The sequence below is a fragment of the Tachypleus tridentatus genome, chromosome 4, assembly GCF_004210375.1.
Source record: "Tachypleus tridentatus isolate NWPU-2018 chromosome 4, ASM421037v1, whole genome shotgun sequence".
Lineage (NCBI taxonomy): Eukaryota > Metazoa > Arthropoda > Merostomata > Xiphosura > Limulidae > Tachypleus > Tachypleus tridentatus.
Window position 1 is genome coordinate 118,006,648 of NC_134828.1, and position 17,472 is coordinate 118,024,119.

The following is a 17,472-nucleotide window of genomic DNA, read 5'->3' on the forward strand; positions in this document are numbered from 1 at the left end:
TGTTAATGGAGGGAGTGTCGCTAATGTAGAGGCAGTATGATGGTGGGCTTAATATGGGTCTTTGAGGGACTGGTTTTTACAGTGAAAGGTGGAAAGGTTCCATGGTTCATCTTAACTTTTGCTGTGTGTTTGGTTTAAAAGCTTGTTACCCATCATTCAGTGAGAATGGGGGTGAAGGTATTGATTGATTTTTATCATAGATTACTATGCCATATGGAGGAAGGTACTGATTGATTTGTATCATAGATTACTGTGCCATATGGAGGAAGGCACTGATTGATTTGTATCATACATTACTATGCCATATGGAGGAAGGTACTGATTGATTTGTATCATAGATTACTATGCCATATGGAGGAAGGTACTGATTGATTTGTATCATAGATTACTGTGCCATATGGAGGAAGGTACTGATTGATTTGTATCATAGATTACTGTGCCATATGGAGGAAGGTACTGATTGATTTGTATCATAGATTACTATGCCATATGGAGGAAGGTACCGATTGATTTGTATCATAGATTACTATGCCATATTGAGGAAGGTACTGATTGATTTGTATCATAGATTACTATGCCATATGGAGGAAGGTACTGATTGATTTGTATCATAGATTACTGTGCCATATTGAGGAAGGTACTGATTGATTTGTATCATAGATTACTGTGCCATATGGAGGAAGGTACTGATTGATTTGTATCATAGATTACTATGCCATATTGAGGAAGGTACTGATTGATTTGTATCATAGATTACTGTGCCATACGGAGGTAGGTACTGATTGATTTGTATCATAGATCACTGTGCCATATGGAGGAAGGTACTGATTGATTTGTATCATAGATTACTATGCCATATGGAGGAAGGTACTGATTGATTTGTATCATAGATTACTATGCCATATGGAGGAAGGTACTGATTGATTTGTATCATAGATTACTATGCCATATCGAGGAAGGTACTGATTGATTTGTATCATAGATTACTATGCCATATGGAGGAAGGTACTGATTGATTTGTATCACAGATTACTATGCCATATGGAGGAAGGTACTGATTGATTTGTATCACAGATTACTATGCCATATGGAGGAAGGTACTGATTGATTTGTATCACAGATTACTATGCCATATGGAGGAAGGTACTGATTGATTTGTATCACAGATTACTATGCCATATGGAGGAAGGTACTGATTGATTTGTATCACAGATTACTATGCCATATGGAGGAAGGTACTGATTGATTTGTATCACAGATTACTATGCCATATGGAGGAAGGTACTGATTGATTTGTATCACAGATTACTATGCCATATGGAGGAAGGTACTGATTGATTTGTATCACAGATTACTATGCCATATGGAGGAAGGTACTGATTGATTTGTATCACAGATTACTATGCCATATGGAGGAAGGTACTGATTGATTTGTATCACAGATTACTATGCCATATGGAGGAAGGTACTGATTGATTTGTATCACAGATTACTATGCCATATGGAGGAAGGTACTGATTGATTTGTATCACAGATTACTATGCCATATGGAGGAAGGTACTGATTGATTTGTATCACAGATTACTATGCCATATGGAGGAAGGTACTGATTGATTTGTATCACAGATTACTATGCCATATGGAGGAAGGTACTGATTGATTTGTACCATAGATTACTATGCCATATGGAGGAAGGTACTGATTGATTTGTATCATAGATTACTATGCCATATGGAGGAAGGTACTGATTGATTTGTATCATAGATTACTGTGCCATATGGAGGAAGGTACTGATTGATTTGTATCATAGATTACTGTGCCATAAGGAGGAAGGTACTGATTGATTTGTATCATAGATTACTGTGTCATATGGAGGAAGGTACTGATTGATTTGTATCATAGATTACTGTGCCATATGGAGGAAGGTACTGATTGATTTGTATCATAGATTACTGTGCCATATGGAGGAAGGTACTGATTGATTTGTATCATAGATTACTGTGCCATATGGAGGAAGGTACTGATTGATTTGTATCATAGATTACTGTGCCATATGGAGGAAGGTACTGATTGATTTGTATCATAGATTACTGTGCCATATGGAGGAAGGTACTGATTGATTTGTATCATAGATTACTGTCCCATATGGAGGAAGGTACTGATTGATTTGTATCATAGATTACTATGCCATATGGAGGAAGGTACTGATTGATTTGTATCATAGATTACTATGCCATATGGAGGAAGGTACTGATTGATTTGTATCATAGATTACTATGCCATATGGAGGAAGGTACTGATTGATTTGTATCATAGATTACTATGCCATATGGAGGAAGGTATGATGGAGGAAGGTACTGATTGATTTGTATCATAGATTACTGTGCCATTTGGAGGAAGGTACTGATTGATTTGTATCATAGATTACTGTGCCATTTGGAGGAAGGTACTGATTGATTTGTATCATAGATTACTATGCCATATGGAGGAAGGTACTGATTGATTTGTATCATAGATTACTATGCCATATGGAGGAAGGTACTGATTGATTTGTATCATAGATTACTGTGCCATATGTAGGAAGGTACTGATTGATTTGTATCATAGATTACTGTGCCATATGGAGGAAGGTACTGATTGATTTGTATCATAGATTACTGTGCCATATGGAGGAAGGTACTGATTGATTTGTATCATAGATTACTATGCCATATGGAGGTAGTCATGCCATTATGGTTTCTTTTTGACAAATTGATTTAGATAACTAGTGTTAAGCTTTTCCATTGATTTACTTTGGGTATTTAGCAAACTAATGGTCTGTAATTGCTGGGATTAATTGGATAATTGTGTTTGTTTAGAATTACTTTAATGGTTACTATTTCATGGGTAATATCCTGATTGGTCTGTTTCTTTTTTTACTGTTTTTGAACTCTACCACCAAATGGCCAAGGAGTGGAACACCAAACACTTTGGAAAACATTTGTGTAAACATTGTATATGTTTCTGTAGAAGAACATCTGTGGGAGTATAGGTTATTTATACTTTGTATATTTCTCAAGAAAACAATATAATGTAACACAGAGTGTCTTCAGTAATGTAACACTGCCAGAGTGTCTTCATAGAGATGCAAGTTTAGAAATAAACATTAATGCCTTTTCACTAAAATCCAAACCCAACAAACAGATGATTTGTAAAAAGTTATGAAGTTTTTGGACAATTTTCAATAAAAGTGTAGAAGCAGAACAGTAGAAGTTAGGTTAATGTAGTACAGCAGGTTTATTAATGTAGTACAGCAGGTTTATTAATGTAGTACAGTAGGTTTATTAATGTAGTACAGCAGGTTTATTAATGTAGAACAGCAGATTTATTAATGTAGTACAGCAGGTTTATTAATGTAGTACAGCACGTTTATTAATGTAGTACAGCAGGTTTATTAATGTAGTACAGCAGGTTTGTTAATGTAGTTTATTAACGTAGTACAGCAGGTTTATTAATGTAGTACAGCAGGTTTATTAATGTAGTACAGCAGGTATATTAATGTAGTACAGCAGGTTTATTAATGTAGTACAGCAGGTTTATTAATGTAGTACAGCAGGTTTATTAATGTAGAACAGCAGGTTTATTAACGTAGTCCGTTAACGCTTATTAATCCAGTACAGCAGGTTTATTAATGTAGTACAGCAGGTTCATTAATGTAGTACAGTAGGTTTATTAATGTAGAACAGTAGGTCTATTAATGTAGTACAGCAGGATTATTAATGTAGTACAGCAGGTTTATTAATGTAGAACAGCAGGTTTATTAATGTAGAACAGCAGGTTTATTAATGTAGTACAGCAGGATTATTAATGTAGTACAGCAGGTTTATTAATGTCGCACTTCAGGTTTATTAATGTAGTACAGCAGGTTTATTAATGTAGTACAGTAGGTTTATTAATGTAGTACAGCAGGTTTATTAATGTAGTACAGCAGGTTTATTAATGTAGAACAGCAGGTTTCTTTGTGTGTCAGCAAACTAAATTTACATTGATGTAGAACAGCAGGTTTCTTGTATATAAGAAATTTCAAGTTAGAGTAATGTAGAACAGCAGGTTTATTTGTGTATCAGCAAACTAAAGTTAGATTAATGTAGAACAGCAGGTTTATTTGTGCATCAACAACTAAAGTTAGATTAATGTAGAACAGCAGGTTTATTTGTGCATCAACAACTAAAGTTAGATTAATGTAGAACAGCAGTTTTATTTGTGTATCAACAAACTAAAGTTAGGTTAATGTGGAACATCAGGTTTATTTATGTATCAGCAAAATAAAGTTAGATTAATGTGGAACAGCAGGTTTATTTGTGTATCAGCAAAATAAAGTCAGATTAATGTGAAACAGTAGGTTTATTTGTGTATCAGCAAAATAAAGTTAAATTAATGTGGAACAGTAGGTTTATTTGGTATCAGCAAACAAAAGTTAGATTAATGTAGAACAGCAGGTTTATTTGTGTATCAGCAAACTAAAGTTAGATTAATGTAGAACAGCAGGTTTATTTGTGTATCAACAAAATAAAGTTAGATTAATTTGGAACAGTAGGTTTATTTGTGTATCAGCAAACTAAAGTTAGATTAATGTAGAACAGCAGGTTTATTTGTGTATCAACAAAATAAAGTTAGATTAATGTGGAACAGCAGGTTTATTTGTGTATCAGCAAGCTAAAGTTAGATTAATGTAGAACAGCAGGTTTATTTGTGTATCAGCAAAATAAAGTTAGATTAATGTGGAACAGCAGGTTTATTTGTGTATCAGCAAGCTAAAGTTAGATTAATGCAGAACAGCAGGTTTATTTGTGTATCAGCAAACTAAAGTTAGATTAATGTAGAACAGCAGGTTTATTTGTGTATCAACAAAATAAAGTTAGATTAATTTGGAACAGTAGGTTTATTTGTGTTTCAGCAAAATAAAGTCAGATTAATGTGGAACAGTAGGTTTATTTGTGTTTCAACAACTAAAGTTAGATTAATGTAGAACAGCAGGTTCATTTGTGTATCAACAAACTAAAGTTAGAGTAATGTAGACTCTAATAAATAAAAATATTACTTCAATTTATTTTCCTTTTACCTCAGATCAGTTAATTAAAAATGGCTGAACTTTAACACCTCATTAAAGTTTTTTGTGAGATCAAAAAAGAGGTACTGTTTACACAGATTGTACCAAATTAACAAAATAACCATTATTCCCATTTCAAAATTTTTTTTCCCCTTTGAGTTCCACAAGGAGATTTTAATAGCTCAGTAATGTTGCCAGTTTCTGCTGTGATAAAGCAGTAAACCAAACCCTAACAGTTATGTTCAGTTTTCACATTATTATTATAAACATTGTACTTCTTTATTTGCCTTTAAGAAATCTGAACTTGGAAGAAATTTTTAAAAACATTATTCAACAAAACAGGAGTACTGAAGGTTGTGTACATTTTGTAAAACATTATAACAAAACAGGAGTACTGAAGCTTGTGTACAATTTGTAAAACATTATAACAAAACAGGAGTACTGAAGCTTGTGTACAATTTGTAAAACATTATAACAAAACAGGAGTACTGAAGCTTGTGTACAATTTGTAAAACATTATAACAAAACAGGAGTACTGAAGCTTGTGTACAATTTGTAAAACATTATAACAAAACAGGAATACTGAAGCTTGTACAATTTGTAAAACATTATAACAAAACAGGAGTACTGAAGCTTGTGTACAATTTGTAAAACATTATAACAAAACAGGAGTCCTGAAGCTTGTGTACAATTTGTAAAACATTATAACAAAACAGGAGTACTGAAGCTTGTGTACAATTTGTAAAACATTATAACAAAACAGGAGTACTGAAGCTTGTGTACAATTTGTAAAACATTATAACAAAACAGGAGTACTGAAGCTTGTGTACATTTTGTAAAACATTATAACAAAACAGGAGTACTGAAGCTTGTGTACATTTTGTAAAACATTATAACAAAACAGGAGTACTGAAGCTTGTGTACAATTTGTAAAACATTATAACAAAACAGGAGTACTGAAGCTTGTGTACATTTTGTAAAACATTATAACAAAACAGGAGTACTGAAGCTTGTGTACATTTTGTAAAACATTATAACAAAACAGGAGTACTGAAGCTTGTGTACAATTTGTAAAACATTATAACAAAACAGGAGTCCTGAAGCTTGTGTATAATTTGTAAAACATTATAACAAAACAGGAGTACTGAAGCTTGTGTACAATTTGTAAAACATTATAACAAAACACAGGAGTACTGAAGCTTGTGTACAATGTGTAAAACATTATAACAAAACAGGAGTACTGAAGCTTGTGTACAATTTGTAAATCATTATAACAAAACAAGAGTACTGAAGCTTGTGTACAATGTGTAAAACATTATAACAAAACAGGAGTACTGAAGCTTGTGTACAATTTGTAAAACATTATAACAAAACAAGAGTACTGAAGCTTGTGTACAATTTGTAAAACATTATAACAAAACAGGAGTACTGAAGCTTGTGTACAATGTGTAAAACATTATAACAAAACAGGAGTACTGAAGCTTGTGTACAATTTGTAAATCATTATAACAAAACAAGAGTACTGAAGCTTGTGTACAATGTGTAAAACATTATAACAAAACAGGAGTACTGAAGCTTGTGTACAATTTGTAAAACATTATAACAAAACAGGAGTACTGAAGCTTGTGTACAATTTGTAAAACATTATAACAAAACAGGAGTACTGAAGCTTGTGTACAATTTGTAAAACATTATAACAAAACAGGAGTACTGAAGCTTGTGTACAATTTGGAAAACATTATAACAAAACAGGAGTATTTAAGCTTGTGTACATTTTGTAAAACATTATAACAAAACAAGAGTACTGAAGCTTGTGTACATTTTGTAAAACATTATAACAAAACAAGAGTACTGAAGCTTGTGTACATTTTGTAAAACATTATAACAAAACAAGAGTACTGAAGCTTGTGTACAATTTGTAAAACATTATAACAAAACAAGAGTACTGAAGCTTGTGTACAATTTGTAAAACATTATAACAAAACAAGAGTACTGAAGCATTATAACAAAACAAGAGTACTGAAGCTTGTGTACAATTTGTAAAACATTATAACAAAACAGGAGTACTGAAGCTTGTGTACAATTTGTAAAACATTATAACAAAACAGGAGTACTGAAGCTTGTGTACAATTTGTAAAACATTATAACAAAACAAGCTTGTGTACAATTTGTAAAACATTATAACAAAACAGGAGTACTGAAGCTTGTGTACAATTTGTAAAACATTATAACAAAACAGGAGTACTGAAGCTTGTGTACAATTTGTAAAACATTATAACAAAACAGGAGTACTGAAGCTTGTGTACAATTTGTAAAACATTATAACAAAACAGGAGTACTGAAGCTTGTGTACAATTTGTAAAACAAAACATTATAACAAAACAGGAGTACTGAAGTACTTGTAAAACATTATAACAAAACAGGAGTACTGAATTTGTACAATTAAAACATTATAACAAAACAGGAGTACTGAAGCTTGTGTACAATTTGTAAAACATTATAACAAAACAGGAGTACTGTGTACAATTTGTAAAACATTATAACAAAACAGGAGTACTGAAGCTTGTGTACAATTTGTAAAACATTATAACAAAACAGGAGTACTGAAGCTTGTGTACAATTTGTAAAACATTATAACAAAACAGGAGTACTGAAGCTTGTGTACAATTTGTAAAACATTATAACAAAACAGGAGTACTGAAGCTTGTGTACAATTTGTAAAACATTATAACAAAACAGGAGTACTGAAGCTTGTGTACAATTTGTAAAACATTATAACAAAACAAGAGTACTGAAGCTTGTGTACAATTTGTAAAACATTATAACAAAACAAGAGTACTGAAGGTTGTGTACAATTTGTAAAACATTATAACAAAACAGGAGTACTGAAGCTTGTGTACAATTTGTAAAACATTATAACAAAACAGGAGTACTGAAGCTTGTGTACAATTTGTAAAACATTATAACAAAACAGGAGTACTGAAGCTTGTGTACAATTTGTAAAACATTATAACAAAACAAGAGTACTGAAGCTTGTGTACAATTTGTAAAACATTATAACAAAACAAGAGTACTGAAGGTTGTGTACAATTTGTAAAACATTATAACAAAACAGGAGTACTGAAGCTTGTGTACATTTTGTAAAAGATTTTTTACAGGTTTATAAATAAAGGTAATAATATTATAATATAGCTTAAAATACACAAAGAAGTTACATTAAATGTGATGATTGTTTTATATTCTATTACATACATGTTGAAACTTATTTTTAAACATTAGGTGTTTACTTATGACTTTTTATCATGATATATTTCTTTAATGAGGTTGCTTCTGTCTCTGTCTGTATATATATATTATTTGTGAATGAAAATCTGTACAATAGTGTTGTTCAAGTATCAAATATTAACTGTATTAAAGCATAAAGTAGATGTGTTGGTAACATACGTTAAACTGTAATAAACTTTTGTTGATTATTAATTCATTATCAGTTTTTTTTTCTTCACTTCTGTTGCTGCTTTAGCTCCTGTTGGGTTGTCACATGACATGAGTGGTAAGTGAGACAGCTGTGTAGTTTTTTAGCATGTAGACAGTTTACCTTCTGAAATATGAGTAAGCATTGCTGTAGACAGTTTACCTTCTGAAATATGAGTAAGCATTGCTGTAGACAGTTTACCCTCTGAAATATGAGTAAGCATTGCTGTAGACAGTTTACCTTCTGAAATATGAGAAATCATTGCTGTAGACAGTTTACCTTCTGAAATATGAGTAAGCATTGCTGTAGACAGTTTACCTTCTGAAATATGAGTAAGCATTGCTGTAGACAGTTTACCTTCTGAAATATGAGAAATCATTGCTATAGACAGTTTACCCTCTGAAATATGAGTAAGCATTGCTGTAGACAGTTTACCCTCTGAAATATGAGTAAGCATTGCTGTAGACAGTTTACCCTCTGAAATATGAGTAAGCATTGCTGTAGACAGTTTACCTTCTGAAATATTCTTATCTATTTTATCAAATAAAAAATAAAAGTTACAAGTAGAAAAAATAAAATATCAAAAATAAGCTTTTTATTCAATGCATATGACAATACTTTTCACATATAAATGAGTAATGTTTTGTTCCTGTGTCTATATGACAATACTTTTCACATATAAATGAGTAATGTTTTGTTCTTGTGTCTGTATGACAATACTTTTCACATATAAATGAGTAATGTTTTGTTCCTGTGTCTGTATGACAATACTTTTCATATATAAATGAGTAATGTTTTGTTCCTGTGTTCACATCAGAATATTTTTCACATATAAATGAGTAATGTTTTGTTCCTGTGTCCACATCAGAATACTTTTCATATATAAATGAGTAATGTTTTGTTCCTGTGTCTGTATGACAATACTTTTCACATATAAATGAGTAATGTTTTGTTCCTGTGTCCACATCAGAATACTTTTCATATATAAATGAGTAATGTTTTGTTCCTGTGTCTATATGACAATACTTTTCACATATAAATGAGTAATGTTTTGTTCCTGTGTCTATATGGCAATACTTTTCATATATAAATGAGTAATGTTTTGTTCCTGTGTTTGTATGACAATACTTTTCACATAAAAATGAGTTATATTTTGTTTCTGTGTTTGTATGACAATACTTTTCACATATAAATGAGTAATGTTTTGTTCCTGTGTCTCTATGACAATACTTTTCACATATAAATGAGTTATATTTTGTTTCTGTGTCTGTATGACAATACGTTTTACATATAAATGAGTAATGTTTTGTTCCTGTGTCTGTATGACAATACTTTTCACATATAAATGAGTAATGTTTTGTTTCTGTTCATATAAATGAGTATGTCCACATCAGAATACTGTATGACAATACCTTTCTGTATGACATATATAAATGAGATGTTTTGTTCCTGTGTCTGTATGACAATACTTTTCACATACAAATGAGTAATATTTTGTTCTTGTGTCTGTATGACAATACTTTTCACATATAAATGAGTAATGTTTTGTTCCTGTGTCTGTATGACAATACTTTTCACATATAAATGAGTAATGTTTTGTTCTTGTGTCTGTATGACAATACTTTTCACATATAAATGAGTAATGTTTTGTTCCTGTGTCTGTATGACAATACTTTTCACATATAAATGAGTAATGTTTTGTTCCTGTGTCTGTATGACAATACTTTTCATATATAAATGAGTAATGTTTTGTTCCTGTGTCCACATCAGAATACTTTTCATATATAAATGAGTAATGTTTTGTTCCTGTGTCCACATCAGAATACTTTTCATATATAAATGAGTAATGTTTTGTTCCTGTGTCTATATGACAATACTTTTCATATATAAATGAGTAATGTTTTGTTCCTGTGTCTGTATGACAATACTTTTCACATATAAATTAGTAATGTTTTGTTCCTGTGTCTGTATGGCAATACTTTTCATATATAAATGAGTAATGTTTTGTTCCTGTGTCCACATCAGAATACTTTTCATATATAAATGAGTAATGTTTTGTTCCTGTGTCCACATCAGAATACTTTTCATATATAAATGAGTAATGTTTTGTTCTTGTGTCTATATGACAATACTTTTCATATATAAATGAGTAATGTTTTGTTCCTGTGTCTGTATGACAATACTTTTCAAATGTTTTTAAAATAGTCTAGTATAATTGAAACTGTGTTCCATTACTATATTTTTACCATTGTACATTTTAAAGTATATAATATTTGGATTTCTAAAAAAGATTATTTTCGGTATGTAAATGTATTTATAATTTATGAGGATATTGTTTAAATGAAGGTGTTAGTACATCACATAGAGTAGTGTATAATGTGCACACCATTATTGAAGTGTAGTATGAACTGCAAGGAATGTATAAAATTCCATTGCTGAAGAAAAGTAGCTTGACAAAGAAACTTTGTGACTCACTAACTGTGTGATAAAGGTATTAAACTGCTACACTGTTGATCTCTCTCAAGGTGCTTGCTAACTTTGTGATTCACTAACTGTGTGATAAAGGTATTAAACTGCTACACTGTTGATCTCTCTCAAGGTGCTTGCTAACTTTGTGATTCACTAACTGTATGATAAAGGTATTAAACTGCTACACTGTTGATCTCTCTCAAGGTGCTTGCTAACTTTGTGATTCACTAACTGTGTGATAAAGGTATTAAACTGTTACACTGTTGATCTCTCTCAAGGTGCTTGCTAACTTTGTGATTCACTAACTGTGTGATAAAGGTATTAAACTGCTACACTGTTGATCTCTCTCAAGGTGCTTGCTAACTTTGTGATTCACTAACTGTGTGATAAAGGTATTAAACTGTTACACTGTTGATCTCTCTCAAGGTGCTTGCTAACTTTGTGATTCACTAACTGTGTGATAAAGGTATTAAACTGCTACACTGTTGATCTCTCTCAAGGTGCTTGCTAACAAAAGTAGTAGCACTGTGTAACACAGTTGCATGTTTTTGTCATACAGTAAAATTAGCATAGTGTGCTCTGCAAATGTAAATTATGAAATTCATCCTTTATCTTTTGTATATGAGTGCTATGGATGTGTAAACATTGAGCATTTTAATACCTGAATAACAATCTAATGGTCCAGTTGTTAACCACAGAGACATCATTCTCAGCACTGTTAGTGTTCTAGAACATCCTTCTCAATCATCTTCTTTAGTGCTATATATTTTTCTCACTCAGTTCCAAAAGTGTTATACAGACATTTAATCAGTGACACAGAGACATCATTCTCAGCACTGTTAGTGTTCTAGAACATCCTTCTCAATCATCTTCTTTAGTGCTATATATTTTTCACTCAGTTCCAAAAGTGTTATACAGACATTTAATCAGTGACACAGAGACATCATTCTCAGCACTGTTAGTGTTCTAGAACATCCTTCTCAATCATCTTCTTTAGTGCTATATATTTTTTCACTCAGTTCCAAAAGTGTTATACAGACATTTAATCAGTGACACAGAGACATCATTCTCAGCACTGTTAGTGTTCTAGAACATCCTTCTCAATCATCTTCTTTAGTGCTATATATTTTTCTCACTCAGTTCCAAAAGTGTTACACAGACATTTAATCAGTGACACAGAGACATCATTCTCAGCACTGTTAGTGTTCTAGAACATCCTTCTCAATCATCTTCTTTAGTGCTATATATTTTTCTCACTCAGTTCCAAAAGTGTTATACAGACATTTAATCAGTGACACAGAGACATCATTCTCAGCACTGTTAGTGTTCTAGAACATCCTTCTCAATCATCTTCTTTAGTGCTATATATTTTTTCACTCAGTTCCAAAAGTGTTATACAGACATTTAATCAGTGACACAGAGACATCATTCTCAGCACTGTTAGTGTTCTAGAACATCCTTCTCAATCATCTTCTTTAGTGCTATATATTTTTCTCACTCAGTTCCAAAAGTGTTACACAGACATTTAATCAGTGACACAGAGACATCATTCTCAGCACTGTTAGTGTTCTAGAACATCCTTAATGTAATAAGTAGGCATGCAGCTATACAACTGGAAAATTCATATATATATAGCTTATCAACTTAAAAAGTAACTATAAAGTTTTATATGTAGATATAAATACTAGCCAACATATACTGCATGAACATGCTTTTATAAATGTCATGTGGATACAAACATGCACCATTCTAATATAGTTCAGTCGGTCCTTTAATCTAGTGATTACAGACTCAACATATACCTACAGAGTATAAATATAGTAGACATATATATATTATACAAACATGCACTATTCCAGTATAGTTCAGTTGGTCCTTTAATCTAGTGTTTACAGACTCACCATATACCTACAGAATATAAATATAGTAGATATATTATACAAACATGTACCATTCTAGTGTAGTTCGGTTGGTCCTTTAATCTAATGTTTACAGACTCAACATATACCTACAGAGTATAAATATAGTAGATATATATATATATATATATTATACAAACATGTACCATTCTAGTATAGTTCATTTGGTCCTTTAATCTAGTGTTTACAGACTCACCATATACCTACAGAGTATAAATATAGTAGACATATATATATATTATACAAACATGTACCATTCTTGTATAATTCAGTTGGTCCTTTAATCTAGTATTTACAGACTCACCATATACCTACAGAGTATAAATATAGTAGATATATATATATATATTATACAAACATGTACCATTCTAGTAGACATATATATATATATATTATACAAACATGTACCATTCTAGTAGACATATATATATATATATTATACAAACATGTACCATTCTAGTATAGTTCACTTGGTCCTTTAATCTAGTGTTTACAGATTCACCATATATCTACAGAGTATAAATATAGTATATATATATATATTATACAAACATGCACCATTCTAGTATAGTTCACTTGGTCCTTTAATCTAGTGTTTACAGACTCACCATATACCTACAGAGTATAAATATAGTAGATATATATATTATACAAGCATATACATAACATGTGGTATGTTGATCAACATACATTATTGTGACCAAATATACAATCATTATATCAAAGATAACATTTTAATAATGATATTATGGTCAATAACCAACCAATATACATGAAGCCAATCCAAAGGATATCATTATTTCCTGAGAGAACATCCTACACCAACTACATATTTCATTAAACTGTTTCAAATAGGACAGTACTGCTATTATACAGATTTATGTTCATGATAGGCATAATAAAAAATAAAGAAACAAAATTATTAAACATGGTTAATTTAAAAATACAGACACGAGACAGGTAGCTTAAAGTAAAAATGCAAAGAAGAAAAATAAAGAAATAGGCTTAAGATTTGAGACACAGTTTTAACATTATTTCCTCAAGCTGCAAACCCCTATTTTAACTCCATGTCTAAAAGCCATATTAGTATTAATTATTTGAATTATATAAGAGGGAAATATATTCCCTCTTTTTAAATTAACAATTTTTAATAATATGAGGACAGCAAAGGACCTGTCGGTCCATGTAGGCCATCCTATCCACTATATTAACATATAAAATAAAACTCTCAAATCCAACCCTTATCTTTCAAATACTTATCAAGCATTCCATTACATTAACTGTATCCATCAAGTCAGAAGACAAGATTCCAAAGGTAACTCACTCTGTCACAAAAATGCACTGTCTTAGCTGAAGATTACTCCAACTGGAAAAGCTATATTTGTGACTGCTAGTCTCACAGTTTTTGTCATCAGGTATGGAAAAAAATAAGGTATCAGCACTCTAAGGTTCTTTAACAAGTAACTCTCCAACCTACCCTTGTATAACCACCTTTCCATCCCAGGAATCATCCCCCGAACCCTTTCCAACAACTGAATGTCTTTCCTAAGGATTGAAGCTCAAAACTGTATTCTAAATGTGGTCTAACCAGTGATGTATACAATGATACTATAACCTCTCTAGGTTTGTTTTCAATATTTGTGTAAATACAACCTAAAATTCTATTGGCTGTACCACTAGCAAAAGCAAATAACACTGCTAAAGTTATATAATTCATTTATTATAATTAAAACTCATCTGCCATATATTCACCCAAGTTACTAAATGATCTAAATCGTTATGTAAACCAGCAGCATCCTCTTCATAGCCATCATCATCCAAGACTTTAAAATCAACATCAAATGTACATACTTCACTGACCAATCCTTCATCTGTGTCACTGATTTAAATCCAAAGGTATTGTGTTAATAGTAAAAAATGTGTGTTTAAATCATGAACTGTTTTCATTTCAGGTGTTGTGCGACTACTTCATGAACAGTAGTAGACCACGATAAACATTTTGAATCATTCAGTATTTTATCTCAATATTTAAACTAAAAACAGTCAGTTGGTATTCTTACCCATTTCCTTCACCATTACTCTGACTTTCTGTTTTGAATATGTACTTGGTTTTGACTGTCACAGATTCTTAACTATTTTTTGTAATTTGAAAGCTTGTGCTTGAACTTTAACCTTGATTATATTGCTAGCTCTGGTTAAGTGGTATAAAAAGTCCTAGCAGTAAACATATATCATTAATATAGTTTATACAGGAAATTTATTTTTAAAGCAAAGTATGACAACTCAGATGACAAAAGTACTTGTTTGAAACTACTTGTCTTCATATTTAAAAAACAAGACATTCAATATTGGGTCACAAAACCCTAAAGTAGATGTAATATTGTTGTAAAAAAATCACATGCAGTTGGAAAAAAAAATTGGATGACAGTTTTTAAATACTAAACAAACATTGTATTCAGTATTGTATTAAAGAAATCCTATGCAGCTGTATACAGAAAGGGAGGCTTAAGCAACAGTTTTTTAAATGATAAAAATGTATGTATTTGTAGCAGTCGGGAGAAATCTCATGCAGTTTTAAAAATAAACTCAGAAAACAGTTTTAAAATGCTAAATGAAAAAAACATATCAGTATTGTAGAAATTATATGCAATTTAAAAAATAACAATGTGGACCATAGAGTTTAAGTATTAAAGAAATAAAGAATAACAAAATAAAACTTTACTGTTATATTTCCTATTTCTGGTATGTTACCAACAAAAACCTCACTCTTCGTATGCACTTTTCTTATTTCAAGTTACCACAAGTACTTCGAACACAACCGTATGATTGCAGTAGTTATTTCATTTCTTATTTCAGGACGAGCCTCACTGAGAGAATGGACTCTTGTGATGTATGGCACCACACATGATCCTAACGGTCCTCTCCCAACTACCACAACGACAACAACAACCAAAACACCACCTGTGCCAGCAGTTAAAGTTTTCACCTCTACAACAACAAAACTGCCCAACAACAATGTCCAGTACTATCCACCTACAGCAAAATCACCACGACTTTTTTACCCAATAGACAGCAATTCTGTTGAAACTGAAGATGAATCTGCCCTTAAAGATCATTCTGATGGTCAGAATCCAGGTACATATAATATTTCTAGTGTATCTTGAATATAGTTTAAATATAAGTTTAAATATAAAATTCTTAACCTTTGCTTCCACTGGTTATTGAGCAAATTAGCTGGAATCAAGGTAAAAAAATAATCCTGTTAAAGGTGGAAAACATGGCAAAATATTTTTGTGTGATTTACTTGTAGAATAGGTGTGGTACATTGAGGCTCTAAATGTTTTTGCAAAACAGCAGGAAGTAACTTTAATGTGGTAAATTATTTAGTTAGTATTTTGCTAGAAAGTAGGAATATCTTGCATTAATTTTGTGTACCTTATTCAAGAGTAACTTTCAGTGCATAAGATGATTACAGATTCATTTCAGCATATTCTTTGACTTTCATACTGTTCTTGTGGAAGTTTTCAGGCTTTGTGTAGGACCCAGCTTTGCAGTGGGTAGGCATGCTATATATATTTTTTGAATACGTTTTTTGTATATTCAAAGATAACTTGTGTGGTAGTTATTTGAGTAGATGAATTCATTCCCAAAAACGTTAGAACTGTCTTGTAATGTATGTTTTTACCCATCAATTATATCTAGGTATTTTTGATAGGTTTTGTTCAATTGTACCTATACTTCAAAAATCCATCAGAACACAATTTGCTGTGTGGTACATTTATTGAAAAAGTGACATTCTAAATTTATAGTGCACTCGTGCACCAAAAATTGTGTTTGAATATATATTTGACATTACAACTACAGCTGTAGTAGTGATAAGAAAACAGTAATTCTGAAACATGCATACCTTCATTCTGACGTATATAGAGGAATTCCACAGTCTATACGTGAACAGTCAAGCTTACCTACAAAATGTTTTATCCTTCTTGCTCTTCAAACAATGATGCATCATGGTCTGGGCTTATTGAGAAGAATGTCTTCAGGCTTCACTTCAACAATTTTACTATGTTGTCTTGTTTTTCCCATCAAAGTGCACTTGTTCCAAATCTCCATGTTTTCAAATCCTAAACCTTCTTTATCAGAACCATTCCTCTCATATCAGCTTGCCGGGGCATAGATTTTTTACACCCAATGGAGGGATGATTTTTGCAACCACTTATGTGGGCTGTTCAATTTGCGAATTGGTAATATCTGATTACGTGAAACTGAAAGCTGTAAACATGCAGTTACAGAGTAATCTTGTTGCCACAATACTTGCATGTATACTTAGGCCTACTGACTGATACTTATGAACTATCGCTTAGATCGAAAAGCTTAGAAGCACGCTTATGTTAAAGATGTACATTTCGGCTACTGAAAAAGCCTACATCTAGGCCTAATTATGTAATTTGATTGGTAAGAACATGAGAATCACAAGAACAAACACACAGTTTGATGGGATGAGATCACCACTCTAGGAATTA

The 17,472-nt window shown here is 31.6% G+C and overlaps 1 protein-coding gene across 5 annotated transcripts in view; it reads left to right on the forward strand.

Moving 5' to 3' along the window:
- Positions 1-17,472, forward strand: part of LOC143249944 (furin-like protease 1, isoforms 1/1-X/2) — a 185,480-nt gene that overhangs the window by 154,287 nt on the left and 13,721 nt on the right. For 4 of the 5 annotated variants that reach the window (XM_076500564.1, XM_076500569.1, XM_076500566.1 and 1 more), the window contains 2 exons: positions 8,610-8,639; positions 15,806-16,084. In XM_076500564.1, the coding sequence (XP_076356679.1) occupies positions 8,610-8,639; positions 15,806-16,084 (309 nt within the window). The remainder of the gene's footprint in view (positions 1-8,609; positions 8,640-15,805; positions 16,085-17,472) is intronic. The other variant, XM_076500565.1, reaches the window with a different exon arrangement.